The sequence below is a fragment of the Babylonia areolata genome, chromosome 14 (assembly GCF_041734735.1).
Source record: "Babylonia areolata isolate BAREFJ2019XMU chromosome 14, ASM4173473v1, whole genome shotgun sequence".
In the NCBI taxonomy this organism is placed as follows: Eukaryota; Metazoa; Mollusca; class Gastropoda; order Neogastropoda; family Buccinidae; genus Babylonia; species Babylonia areolata.
In genome coordinates this window covers 4,362,872-4,377,871 of record NC_134889.1, presented here as the reverse complement: position 1 = coordinate 4,377,871, position 15,000 = coordinate 4,362,872, and the positions used below count along the sequence as shown (strand labels likewise).

General features: G+C 43.1%; 1 protein-coding gene and 1 pseudogene across 2 annotated transcripts in view; one reads left to right on the top strand and one right to left on the bottom strand.

Moving 5' to 3' along the window:
- The window catches only part of LOC143289417 (uncharacterized), a 63,175-nt pseudogene that overhangs the window by 5,537 nt on the left and 42,638 nt on the right, over positions 1–15,000 (bottom strand). The window lies entirely within an intron of this gene.
- Positions 3,161–15,000, top strand: part of LOC143289750 (uncharacterized) — a 14,490-nt gene continuing 2,650 nt past the window's right edge. The window contains exons 1-8 of the mRNA XM_076598843.1: positions 3,161–3,859; positions 5,646–5,851; positions 6,595–6,699; positions 7,022–7,168; positions 7,533–7,721; positions 8,091–8,195; positions 8,521–8,688; positions 9,076–9,138. Coding sequence (XP_076454958.1) covers positions 3,387–3,859; positions 5,646–5,851; positions 6,595–6,699; positions 7,022–7,168; positions 7,533–7,721; positions 8,091–8,195; positions 8,521–8,688; positions 9,076–9,138 — 1,456 coding nt within the window. The 5' untranslated portion in view covers positions 3,161–3,386. The remainder of the gene's footprint in view (positions 3,860–5,645; positions 5,852–6,594; positions 6,700–7,021; positions 7,169–7,532; positions 7,722–8,090; positions 8,196–8,520; positions 8,689–9,075; positions 9,139–15,000) is intronic.

Below are 15,000 nucleotides of genomic sequence, written 5' to 3'. Positions count from 1 at the left end.
TAACTCTCTCCATACGAACGGCGAAAGAGACGACGTTAACAGCGTTTCACCCCAATTACCATCATCAAAATATTGCAAACGGAAGGCTGTTATACTGAAGAGGTGAATGTTGACAAAGAATACCACAATTATGACGACGGAAGCTAAAGGTTGGGTCATTCAGACACCCACTGGACATCCGAGGGGTCTGTGTAGAGGAGAAGAGAGGACTGGCCGTACTGAGTGAGTTAACCGAACAACTTTTAAACTAACACTCTATATCATGGATTGGAGAAATATTCGAGATTCGACTATTTAAGTCACCACAGAGCATTATATAAACATCATCAAATAATAACAGTAAATCAGTCAAACAAGCTTCAAGTATTGCTATTCCTTGATCATAATCAAAGTATGGATAAAATGGAGATCCTTCTGGAGGCACATAAACACATATGTAAAGAACATCTTTCAGGAAACCAAATAATCGTTTATCAGTAAGGAACGCACATATATTTTCATATGTGGTATTTAACTCACGAATAAATAGACAAAATTCATTTCTAACTAACCAGAAAATTCCACCAGACTTCCTCTCTTGCTTTGTAAACTTTAGAGCAGGCTTCCCATATATTTTAAACCCAGCAAACAAATCAGTTTCACAGATTTCTTCAAAAGTTTCTTCTTCTTCTTCTGCGTTCACTCATATGCACACGAGTGGGTTTTTACGTGTATGACCGTTTTTACCCCGCCATGTAGGCAGCCATACTCCGTTTTCGGGGGGGTGCATGCTGGGTATCTTCTTGTTTCCATAACCTACCGAACGCTGACATGGATTACAGGATCTTTAACGTGCGTATTTGATCTTCTGCTTGCATATACACACGAAGGGGGTTCAGGCACTAGCAGGTCTGCGCATATGTTGACCTGGGAGATCGTAAAAATCTCCACCCTTTACCCACCAGGCGCCGTCACCGTGATTCGAACCCGGGACCCTCAGATTGACAGTCCAACGCTTTAACCACTCGGCTACTGCGCCCGTCTTCAAAAGTTTCAATAAGAGATATAAAATCAAAGGATGAAATATATGTTACAAAGTCACGAAATATCAACTTAGAACGGAAACCATTTATATTCCATGACAAAAAGAAAAAAAAACGTCTAAAGGATTCCACAGAACATGCTGTGACATTCACACCAAACGAGGTTTCATTATTTACAAAAGTGTTGACATTGTCTTTGGCAAAACAACCATGACCCCCACACCCCCTCATGTCATCGTGTGAAACATTCCCTGACACATCGCACACACACACCAGCCTGACCTGCCATCATATTTGTGTTGAACTGGTCTTATTTCCTCACGCTCAACTGTTTCACGTGGCCCGCACGAGGCAGACACGGCCCGAGCTGACAGGGGAGTTTTCCGGTGTTCGAGTTACATTTGTACCCTTCCGTACATTACCCCCTACTTGATCAGTTTTGACACAGGGCCGGCCAAATTCCTATTATTTTTACCTCTCTCAGAGAGCCGTTAGAATCCAGACCAAATTTCTTTCCCTCAGAGAGAAAGAGAGAAAGACAGAGAGAGACAGAGACAGAGAGAGAGACACACACACACACACACACACACACACACACACACACAGAGAGAGAGAGAGAGAGAGAGAGAGAGAGAGAGATTTACCAGAACAATGGCGAAAATTATTGAGGGAAAAGAGACGCATTAACAAACCCGGATCACTTGAACGAAACAAGTGGGGCACCGCACACAGCCTGACTGTATTGTCCCTCAGAGACAGTCACACACACACACACACACACACACACACACACACACACACACACACACACACACACACACACATAAACACACACACACACACACAGTGAATACTGCAGACCATTCTGCCACGTCAGACACACGAAGGCCATGTGATATATTACATTTATAACATTCATCATGCAGGGCCTCTGTAAGATGGACTGTGGATATATCCGGTCAGGGTGATCGTCTGTTCGTCTGTCTGTCTGTCTGAGCATTTATGTATGCATGCATGTATGTATGCATGTGTGTGTGTGTCCACATGTCAAAGTCTTCAAAACAAAACTACAGTTCAAACCAATATAGAAAGGAGCGACAGACAGAAAGACACACAGACAGAGAATGACCAACCTCCGATCCATGCACACACACACACACACACACACACACACACACACACACACACACACACACACACTAACACACACACAGAGACAGACACACAAAACACAGACAATAACACACACACACACACACACACACACACACTAACACACACTAACACACACACACACAAACACTAACACATACACACACACACACACTAACACACACACATACTACCACACACACACACACACACACACACACACTAGCACACACACACACACACACACACATATAAACACACACACACACATACACACACACACACACACACTAACACACACACACACACACACACACACACACATAAACACACACACACACACACACACACACACACACACATGTAGAGAACTGCATGACCCAGTCCTGCACAGAGCATGACAAGAACAGGGGAGGGGGGGGGGGCCTGGGGTGAGTGTGTGTGTGTGGAGGGGGGGGGGGGGGCTGACAGTGGTGTGATCCAGTCATGTGACGTCCCTGCAACGCCTCACACACAGCAACAACACTCCACTCACAAATCTCTCCATGCGCGGTGGCCATATTGACCCCAAAGAGGAAGAAGAGGGAGAGTGGGGGGGAGGAGTGTGAGGTGGCGGAAGCAGAGGCTGAGCTCGCCCAGCAGCTTTCCTGCGATGGCTGAGGTCAGAGTGACATCACACACATCCAGGTCAAGTGTCTCTCAAGTGGAACGAAGTCTGGCCTGACCGTGAACACTAATAATGTCAAGGGTTGTTGGTGGCCTTGGCCTGACAAGCAGTGACATCACGAGTGCTCAGAATCCTTCAGCAACCCGCCATGCTGACGCCAGCCCAAGCACGGTACCCAGTCATCTTCACATTGACCCACGTTCGCTCACTATTTCAGGAATCTCATCTGTCACCTCTGACACATTTGGAAAACAATCGATAAATGGGAGTTTCAACTGCGCAGTATGGTGACCTCCATAGACGTAATGAGCTCATGGCGGAGCACTGAACTTTGTGATGAGCTGGCTGCTGTCCGTGATAATGAAGGCTGCCATTGGCTAGACGCAATCGTTCCTGCCAATGAATGCAAAGTATGCATGGTTCATGGGTCATGCCACATATCCATAAAAAGCTCCAAACGGGAGTATCGAAACCAAACGGTTTGAGTCGTAACACCAACAGCACGCAGCTTTTTACCCATTGAGCGTTTCTTCAGAAACCTGACCATGGAGTGGACTGTTGTGTCCTGTGTTGTGTTTGCCATCTTCCTCAGCATTAGAGCAGAGCCAGTGGTCACCAGTTCACCACAAGAGGACCTGACTCCTGATCCTTCTGCCCTCAACTGCAGTGGTCAAACAGTCCGAGAGGGAGCACAGCTGATGCTGCAATGCTACGTGAAGCATGGGGATACTTTCATCATGGAACGAGCGAACAGCAACCTCAGAGAACAGCTCAAAGAGGGAGACAAACTCCTGAAGGAACAGATTGAAGAGGGCCTGACATACGAGAAGGAAGAGAGGAAAGAAGGAGATCGCAGACTGAAGGAATACCTGGATGAAGAAGTAGCCTGCCTGAGAGAGAAACTGGCCAGAGACCGACGGTATTTGAGGGATGAGCTGGAAGATTGTGAGACAAAGACGAACGAGGTGGAGGAAGAATTAGGGAAAGTGCGAGACAGCGTCAGACAATGCACACAACTGTGAGTACATTGGTCTTCTGTTTTGCATGAGCGCATAAGTGTGAGCTCTCCCTCTCTCACTCTCTCTTTCATTCTCTCTCTCTTTCATTCTCTCACACACACACACACACACACACACACACACACACACACACACACACACACACACACGCACACAAGTTTCAAGTTTAATTATCCTTTCACCCGTACTGGAGTATGGAGGATTACTGCAAAATAATCTTTTCATGCCCAGAACAAACATTTCCAAACACACAGACACACACACACGCACGCACTCTTACACACACACACACCCGAGGCAGTAAACATACGCAAAAAGTCAACTATGGGTCCAAATACTCATTAATCAAAATAAAAACTATTTCTATGAGCATAGTAAAAAATAAAATAAAATAAAAAAGAAGAAAAAAAAGAAGGGTTACATTTGGATAGTCAATTTTGATAATGTAATTATATGATGTGTTCGTATTGATATGATGTGTTCTCTTGTTACATGTGCTGCAATAATTATTATATGAGGTTTACTGTGTACTGTCCAAAACTTGGAGATGAAAAACAGAAAGAACAGCAACCTCCTGTCACATCGGCTCTTTATTTATTTTTTTAATGTATTTATTTATTTATTTATTTATTTTTTATTACAAAGGCAATGACAGAAAGTGACAAATTGTTGCTTCTCTTATTAGTTTATTTTGTTCCAAATCTGTTTTTTTCTTTTCTGTTTTGCACCATTTTTGTTCTGATTTGTACCTACTATGCCACTAGAGGTATACAGCTAGCGACATTAAACGTTTCAGTGTTCAGTGTTCATACACACATACATAATATGCACTTTGATGTTCGCAATTTATGAGTTATAGATAATGCCTGATGCTGTGCTGTAATGTATCTGCAGACATGTGAATATCATAAAAGGTTTGTTTTTTTTGTTGTTGTTGTTGTTTTGTTTGTTTTTTTGTTTTTTTTTTGGGGGGGGCAGGGGGGGGGGGGTGGATGGGGATGGGGGTAGGCGCTCTGGAAACACTAAATCATTACTTCTTAGAGATTAACCAGGGCCTAGGACATAGTGCCACCAATACGCAGATTGGCGATGGCATCTCCGTGGTATTTGGCCAGTTAACTGATCCAGCTTGACACACATGCTGTATAGTACCCTAGCCATCTTCTCGCAGAATATCTAATACACACACTAACGATCCTACAACATATATCATTATGTCTAACTATGTAAAGATAAACACACCACTTTGTAACGCCCTGAACGCGAAATGTGGCTGCCTACCCAGTGAGGTCCATATCAGCCATTCACGTAAAGGACCACTCGTAGACACAGGTGTGCACGGGAGTCACATTGCACACACCCAGAAGACGAACAGATAGGAGTGATAGCCGAGTGGTTACTGCGTTAGTCTTCTAGCAGATCTGTCCATGGGTCCATGGTTCGAACCTTGGCAGGGTCAAGTGAAGCAGACGTGGGACTTCATTCTGGAAATAATTACGTTTCGTGTTTATACGAGAAGCAGAGGATGAGACAGGCTTTCTTCCCTGGAAGATCCTGCATTTCTTATTGGTGCTTTGATCAGTGTGGGAAACAACGATCATTCCCAGCATACGCAGCTCCAGAGAATGGAGTACCGTGTCTGTGTCTTTGTCTGTGTACCTGTGTGTCTGTCTTACCGCTCGTGCATGTGATTTTTTGATGGGCTCGTATGAACTACACGAACCAAGAATGAAGACAGGACAGAACACAGGGACATGTTGTGACGTAAGAACTCTCACTGGACAGGAGCAGTGCTGTGGATGACCTGAGGCAGCAGATGTCGGACTTCCAAGCGGAACTGAAGAGCACACAACATCAGCTACAGACTACCCAGAGCCAGCTACAGACTACCCAGAACCAGCTACAGACTGCCGAGGAGAAGCTACAGACTACCCAGCAACAGCTACAAACAGCCCAGGAAGAGATCCGCTTCCTGAAGGCCAGTGATGTTGGTGAGTGGGTACTGTAGAATACGTGAACCCAACAAAACAAAAAGGGTGGGTGGGTGGGTGGGGGTGAGGGTCTTGACTAGACTCCAAGTTGCCATGATTCAAAAATCTTACAAGACAATGTCAGAGACGTTCAATTTTCTTCCTCTTTTTATTTTTATGGGTTTTTTTTTTTTTTTAAATACCTGACATGAAAGAAAGTTTCTGTATGTATGTCTGCCTTTCTATCTACTACACGCATCCTTCTATGTCTGTCTGCATGAATATATGTATAAATCGATCTATCTATATGACGGGCGCAATAGCCGAGTGGTTAAAGCGTTGGAGTGTCAATCTGAGGGTCCCGGGTTCGAATCACGGTGACGGCGCCTGGTGGGTAAAGGGTGGAGATTTTTACGATCTCCTAGGTCAACATATGTGCAGACTTGCTAGTGCCTGAACCCCCTTCGTGTGTATATGCAAGCAGAAGATCAAATATGCACGTTAAAGATCCTGTAATCCATGTAAGCGTTCGGTGGGTTATGGAAACAAGAACATACCCAGCATGCACACCCCCGAAAACGGAGTATGGCTGCCTACATGGCGGGGTAAAAACGGTCATACACGTAAAAGCCCGCTCGTGTGCATACGAGTGAACGCAGAAGAAGAGGAGAAGAAGAAGATCTATCTATATGCATATTAAACATAGCAAAACACACTGGTAGAGAATGGGGTTTTGAATTTGCTTTTTCATGCTATGATTCCAGTGAAAGAGGAGATGCTTAACTCTACACAAGCTGGCCTTGAGACTACCCAAAACCAGCTGCAGACTACCCAGGAAGAGGTCGGCTCTCTGATGGCCAGTGATGTTGGTGAGTAGGTACTGCAGAAACTAAACTAAAAAGGGTGGGTGGGGGTAAGGGTGTGCACTTGAAGTCGCCATGACTCCAAATCCTTCTTATAAGATTGTCAAAAAACGGTTTTTACAATATCTTCCGTGAAGGAATGTTGTTATCTGTATATCTGTCTATTTCCCAGTACATCTTTCTATGTATCTGTCCATCTATCCATTCATCCATCTATCTATTTCTCTATCTATCTCCACACTCTGCCAGATGCACATTGAACAGAGCAACTCTTTCCGAGAGAAATGGGTTTTGAATTTGCTTCGTTTTTTTCTTGTTATAATTCCAGATAAGGAGCAAAGACTTAATTCCACGCAAGCTGGCCTTGAGAAGACCCAGAACCAGCTGCGGACTACCCAGAACCAGCTGCAGACTACCCAGCAACAGCTACAAACAGCCCAGGAAGAGATCCGCTTCCTGAAGGCCAGTGATGTTGGTGAGTGGGTACTGTAGAATACGTGAACCCAACAAAACAAAAAGGGTGGGTGGGTGGGTGGGGGTGAGGGTCTTGACTAGACTCCAAGTTGCCATGATTCAAAAATCTTACAAGACAATGTCAGAGACGTTCAATTTTCTTCTTTTTATTTTTTATGTTTTTTAAAAATTTTTATTTAACAATACCTTACATGAAAGAAAGTCTCTGTATGTATGTCTGCCTTCTATCTACTACACGGATCTTTCTATGTCTGTCTGCATGTATGTATGTATAAATCGATCTATCTATATGCATATTAAACATAGCAAAACACACTGGTAGAGAATGGGGTTTTGAATTTGCTTTTTTCATGCTATGATTCCAGTGAAAGAGGAGATGCTTAACTCTACACAAGCTGGCCTTGAGACTACCCAAAACCAGCTGCAGACTACCCAGAACCAGCTACAGACTACCCAGAACCAGCTACAGACTGCCGAGGAGAAGCTACAGACTACCCAGCAACAGCTACAAACAGCCCAGGAAGAGATCCGCTTCCTGAAGGCCAGTGATGTTGGTGAGTGGGTACTGTAGAATACGTGAACACAACAAAACAAAAAGGGTGGGTGGGTGGGTGGGGGTGAGGGTCTTGACTAGACTCCAAGTTGCCGTGATTCAAAAATCTTACAAGACAATGTCAGAGACGTTCAATTTTCTTCTTCTTTTTATTTTTAATAGTTTTGTTTTATTTTTTATTTAACAATACCTGACATGAAAGAAAGTTTCTGTATGTATGTCTGCCTTTCCATCTACTACACGCATCTTTCTATGTCTGTCTGCATGTATGTATGTATAAATCGATCTATCTATATGCATATTAAACATAGCAAAACACACTGGTAGAGAATGGGGTTTTGAATTTGCTTTTTTCATGCTATGATTCCAGTGAAAGAGGAGATGCTTAACTCTACACAAGCTGGCCTTGAGACTACCCAAAACCAGCTGCAGACTACCCAGGAAGAGGTCGGCTCTCTGATGGCCAGTGATGTTGGTGAGTAGGTACTGCAGAAACTACACTAAAAAGGGTGGGTGGGGATGATGGTCTGCACTTGAAGTCGCCATGACTCCAAATCCTTCTTATAAGATTGTCAAAAAAAAGGTTTTTACAATATCTTCCGTGAAGGAATGTTGTTATCTGTATATCTGTCTATGTCCCAGTACATCTTTCAATGTATCTGTCCATCTATCCATTCATCCATCTATCTATTTCTCTATCTGTCTCCACACTTTGCCAGATGCACATTGAACAGAGCAACACTTTCCGAGAGAAATGGGTTTTGAATTTGCTTCGTTTTTTTTTCTTGTTATAATTCCAGATAAGGAGCAAAGACTTAATTCCACGCAAGCTGGCCTTGAGAAGACCCAGAACCAGCTGCGGACTACCCAGAACCAGCTGCGGACTACCCAGAACCAGCTGCAGAGTACCCAGAACCAGCTGCAGAGTACTCAAGAGCAGATCGGCTCCCTGAAGGCCAGTGATGTCGGTGAGAAGGGTACTGTGGAAGACGTGAACAGAAATGAGGGAGTCCTGGTTTATAAAAAGACGACAACTTCCTTGAATTCAGACATTGTCAGAGCCTGTAAACAAAACATATCGTTAACAGCCTACACACAAAAGAAATCTTTAATTTTCTCAAGCTGTGTGTTTTAAACAAAAGCCAACAGATTGATGTTTGGAATGCTTTTTCTTCCAGGAATCCCGGATGATTAAAAGCAGCCATCTTTTACGAATAAGTTCGAAATATTTAAGTAGAAAACTGTTTTACACAAAGAAGCAACGTTTTGATTTTATTAATGTATGGATTGAAATATTCTCTGGTTAACATCTAGGAACCCAGTAGAAAGGCCATCATTTGTTGTGGTGATTGCAGGTTCCTCCTTCGTCAGATGGGGGCACGGACAGTGTCCGAGCAGCACGTCCCTCGTATATTCTGGTGAGTTGTGGTTGTACTTTGACCACCAGGCCCCTTTCTCTCTCTCTCTCTCTCTCTCTCTCTCTCTCTCTCTCTCTCGCCACAAAGAAAACACTCACACATGAACAGGTCTACACACACACACACACACACACACACACACACGCAAACACACACACACACACACACACACACACGCGCGTACTCGCACGCAAACACACACACACACACACACACAAACAAACAAACACACTCACACGCACGCTCGCACGCACGCACGCACGCACGTGTACGTGTGCGCGTGCTATTTTTCCTCTCTCTCTCTCTCTCTCTGTCACGCAAGCACACACATGCAGACACACGTACATACATACACACATTCACACACATACACACGCACACGCACGCGCGAACTTCTTTTCGTATAATCATCACACACATGTATGCATGTGTGTATGTCTGATATCACGTCAGTGTAAAAGTGGTAAACGTCAGAACGGACGAAGGAGGAAGACCTCAGAGAGAGAGGGGGAGAGGGGGGAGAGAGAGAGGGGGAGAGAGGGGGAGAGAGAGGGAGAGAGAGTGGCGTGAGAGAGAGGAGGGAGAGAGAGGGGGGAGAGAGAGAGGGGGGGGAGAGGGAGAGAGAACGGGAGGTGAGAGAGAGGAGGGAGAGAGAGAGGAGGGAGAGAGAGGGGGTAGAGAGAGAGGGGGAGAGAGAGGGAGAGAGAGGGGAGAGAGAGGGGGGGGTAGAGAGAGGGAGAGAGAAGGGGAGGTGAGAGAGAGGGGGGAGAGAGAGAGGGGGGAGAGAGAGGGGAGAGAGAGGGAGAGAGAGGGGCGTGAGAGAGAGAGGAGGGAGAGAGAGAGGGGAGAGAGAGAGGGGGGTAGAGAGGGAGAGAGAAGGGGGTGTGAGAGAGAGGAGGGAGAGAGAGAGGAGGGAGAGAGAGGGGGGAGAGAGAGAGGGGGGAGAGAGAGGGGAGAGAGAGGGGAGAGAGAGTGGCGTGAGAGAGAGGAGGGAGAGGGAGAGGGGAGAGAGAGAGGAGGGAGAGAGAGGGGGGAGAGAGAGAGGGGGGAGAGAGAGGGGAGAGAGAGGGAGAGAGAAGGGGGTGTGAGAGAGAGGAGGGAGAGAGAGAGGGGAGAGAGAGAGGGGGGGGTAGAGAGAGGGAGAGAGAAGGGGGTGTGAGAGAGAGGAGGGAGAGAGAGAGGAGGGAGAGAGAGGCGGGAGAGAGAGGGGGTAGAGAGAGGGGGGTGAAAGAGAGAGATGGGGAGAGAGGGAGAGAGAGAGGGGGGGGGAGAGAAGAACAAGAACAAATGTTTTAATTGCGTATAGGCCTGTGACCCGTTGCAAACATAATATACATAAAGAAACCTACACAAGGCACACAAATAAGTAGATAAATAACAGACAGATAAACAAATAAACAAATAAATGAATAAAAAAATCTTTCGTCCTCACTGTATCAGTTAGAACCATCCTTGTGAGAAGACACTTGAATAAGGCAATGGCAAAACATAATTAACTCTCTCCATACGAACGGCGAAAGAGACGACGTTAACAGCGTTTCATCCCAATTACCATCATCAAAATATTACAAGCGGAACATTCTTATACTGAAGAGGTGAATGTTGACAAAGAATACCACAGTCCTGATGACGGAAACTAAAGGTTGGGTCATTCAGACACCCACTGGACATCCGAGGGGTCTGTGTAGAGGAGAAGAGAGGACTGGCCGTACTGAGTGAGTTAATCATTTTCGTATCTTAACTAGATGTTGGTAGTGATTCATGATTCATTAAGTCTCTGCGCTTAAAAGCCAGAAAAAGAAACTTTGAAAGATTTAGTTTACTGTCGAGTCCACCATTCAAAATACTTGCGCATTGCTGATCCCGTGTCAAGTATGAGTTGGAACTATTTATACAATATTTCAACCTGAGGTCACTGTAGTTTGGGCATTCAAACAGTACATGGAATTCATCTTCACAGTCAGCAGAACAAAGAGGGCAACCCATTTAACCAACAGGGGAAAAGCGGTGGATGTGGCTATTTATAGCCGAAACACCCATTCTGAAACGTGTAAATATTGTTTTGAAATATCTATTATTAATGTGATCAAGGTATTTTTCACATTCAATGGCGCTTTTAAACGAATGATAAAATTCAAAGCGCCTGCTTTCTGACACATGCGCATACCAACGCTGACAAAAGCACTCTTTAAATATGCGTATGAAGAGTTTCTCATCCCCAACTGCCCCAAACATCCAAACATAACCGAAACCATTTGTACAGAGAAGGTTCTTTACGTAAGTAACCCAGTTTTGTGCATTGTTACTTCTGTTTTGTATGTCGTAAAGCATATCATAGGCTTTCCTAGAATATCTAGACAATGGCTGTTTATGTAGCCGAAACCAATATAGTATACATCTCGCGGCAGAGTTTATAAACAATGGTATCTTCCAAGTTCGCCCTATACCATATCATTAGGAGTGAAAGGTGGGACGTTCAGCAGTAATTTGCAAGCTTGCAAATGGATCCTTTCTATGAATTCTCGTGGTTTGAAACCCCATAGCTCCGAGCCATACAAAAGCGAGGGAACGACCTGAGCATCAAAGAGCTTGAAAAACAGTTTAGGAGAATAGTATCCAAGTTTCCTTAAAGTTTTCAAAATTACGAAGGTAGCTTTCTTAGCACGAATAACATGTTCAAATCCAGTAGCAACTTCAAAACTAAGTTTAGTTGAAAATAGGACAATTAAATATATGTAAGAGTTAACTATTTCTAAGCAATCTTGACCATAAAACCAATGTTCTTTCTTTCCTAAGTATCCACCTTTACGAAAAACTATAACTTTACTTTTATCTAGGTTCACTTTCAAGCGTAATCTTTGTGCACATTCATGTAGACAGAACATTCAGCTGATTTTGTAAACCTGAAATGGTGGAAGACATAAGAGCAATATCATCAGCAAATAGTAAAATAAAGATTTCAGTATCATTTGGTTGGAACTGTATTCCATGCTTACCCCGCGTAAACATTTCATGTGCAAGCTCATTAATAAAGAGCGAGAATAGAGTTGGGCTTAATGAGCATCCTTGTTTCAGACCTTGCATACATTTAAAATAATTGTTGCATGAATTACCACATCTAACACAAGATTGTATCGTACTATACATACTCCTCAAAATATTGAACATTCTACCTTTAACACCATTTCTAAGCAGTACACCGAACAATAAGCTGTGTTGTACTCTGTCGAAGGCTTTACTGAAATCTATGAATGCTACATAGAATTTCTTAATTCTTGACAGATGCTTCTCGATGCAGGCATGCAGAGTGAAAATGTGGTCAGTGGTGGAATCTGATTTTCTAAATCCCGCTTGCGCTTCTGAAATAATTGAGTTCGTTTCTGCCCAAGAAACGAGTCGATTATTTAAAATGCTTGTGAAAACTTTACTTAAGTTATTGATCAAAGAAATACCCCGATAGTTGTTAGTATCATTAGAATCCCCATATTTAAATATAGGGATTATGATAGATTTCGTCCATTCCTCTGGAAAAATACCATCTCTAAAAAGTTTGTTGAAGTATGTAACTAGGAAAGGGAGTATTGGGTCTGTTGAAGCTTTCAAGATTTCACTTATAAGATCATCTGGTCCAGCAGCTTTGCCATTTTTAAGACCTTGGATGGCTTGCTTAATTTCCTCTGCTGTGATGTCTGAATCCAGGATACAATTGAATACCATAATCCGAGACGTTAAGTGCAGGTTGGTGCTGATTCTCTTCACAGCCAGAATTCAGCAGATGGTCGAAGTGGACCAGCCACTCATCCTGAGAAATGTTGTTAGCTAAGTGGGCTCTACTGCGATACTTACTGATCTCTGACCAGAAAGCCTGAGAATCGTTTGCAACACTCATCAGAGAATCGATGCGCCCTTGATTAAAGTTATGCCTTTTCAGGTCCTTTAGATTGTTATATTTCCTTCTTAGCTGCAGATAGATGTTTTGCTCATTTACGTCCCCTGATCTTCTAAAAAAAAAGTGTCAGCGCTGATCTAACTATTCTTTTGTTTTCCTGGCATTCTTTATCAAACCATGTTTTTTCTTTTGACAATGCTTCTAGCAGGGCGCTTTGAGCATTCACAGGCACTAGCATTCATTAGACAGCTCGTAAGTTCCTGAAGAGCTGTGTTGATATTTGTATCAATCAAAGAGGATGCATAATCTATGTTATGAAAGAACAAATCGCTATCAGATATTTTTTTTAATTCTGTCATCCTTCCCTTTCTCCAGACAATTCTTTCTGTTTCATAATGGAGCGAACATGGCACTGGTGATTCCCCTTTGATTTCAAATAAAACTGGCATATGTTCTGAATCAACTCTGCTGCAAACTGAAAAATTGGTAATATTGTCAATGAAATCGCTGGAAACAAGGCAGTAATCGATAACGCTACATCCATGTGCTGATATAAAGGTGTAGCCAGGACTAAAGTTACTATGGTTATAACCGTTCATGATACATAAATCAAAGCATGCACAGAAAGTTAACATAGTTTCACCAAAAATATTCCATTTGTCATCTTTTGACAGCCTTGATTCTTTGGAGAAAGGAGTTAAGTGGAGGGGTCTGGAGGTCAGATCGGTGTGTGACCACGTTACTTGGAGATTGGCTGTGAGAGAGGGGGGAGAGAGGGAGAGAGAGAGGGGGGAGAGGGGGAGGAGAGAGGGGGGGAGAGAGAGGAGAGAGAGGGAGAGAGAGAGAGGGGGGAGAGAGGGAGGAGGATAGAAAGAGGGGGGAGAGGGGGGGGGGGAGGAGAGATTCAAGATTCAAGATGGTTTATTAAATTAAGACCATAGCCCCATATGAATAGGGAGTAATAACAGTTTTACATGTGTCATTGCAATTGGTAATATAAACAATACAACGTCATTCACAACAAACTATCAGTGAATCTAAGAAATGAATGTCTCTCTTAACTGCAGTGCTTTATAAAGATACATAGCAAAACTACGTATGGTGTTTTCATCGTTAGATGCCATTAATAAACATAACCGAAACAAGCATGGATTTATATAATATTTTGGGGGGGAATAAATTGGATTCGTAAGTCAGTCAACACAGGGCATTTTAAAACAAAGTGAACTTCATCCTCTCTTGATTTTTTGCACAATGGGCACAATTGTTCAGAATGACATGTTGCTTTGTAACGATATCTGTGTGTGTTTACTTCAGAGATTCCAAATCTTAATCTGGTCAATGTAAATCTGAAGTGTCTGTTAAAATCAAGCAAAAGGTATCGCTTTACTATATGATCAGAGGTAAAATTTCGATAAATTTCAAATCTTTCACTCGTTTGAATATGGTTTTCCCACTTCTGCCACCTACAATCTATCAATCGTTGACGAAGAATTTGCACAAATCTAATTTCATCCCCTACTCCTTGATATTCCCATACATACCCAAAACCAAGTTCACGTACACACATTCGTACATTCGATACCCAGTTTGTTTTGCCTCTTAAGTCTAAATCATATAGCATATTGTAAGATTTACTTGGCAGTCGAGTATTATTCATTTTTAATAACTTTAACCAGTAGCGAATGCATCTAATAGCAGAGTTAATATAGATTGGGTGCATATTAGTTTCCCCATATACTAAATCATTGGGTGTTCTCACTTCAACCCCTAAAATTTTTTAAGCCCAAATAAATGAACAGATTCACAATGCATAACCGATTTTCTGTCTAACCCCCACAATTCTGAACCATATAGCACAATAGGCTGTATCTGAATATCAAATAATTTCAGAAATAGTTTCAAGGAATTATTATTCAACAAACGAAGTTTCTTCATAATATGTAACAATGCATTTTTCCCTCTGCTAGATA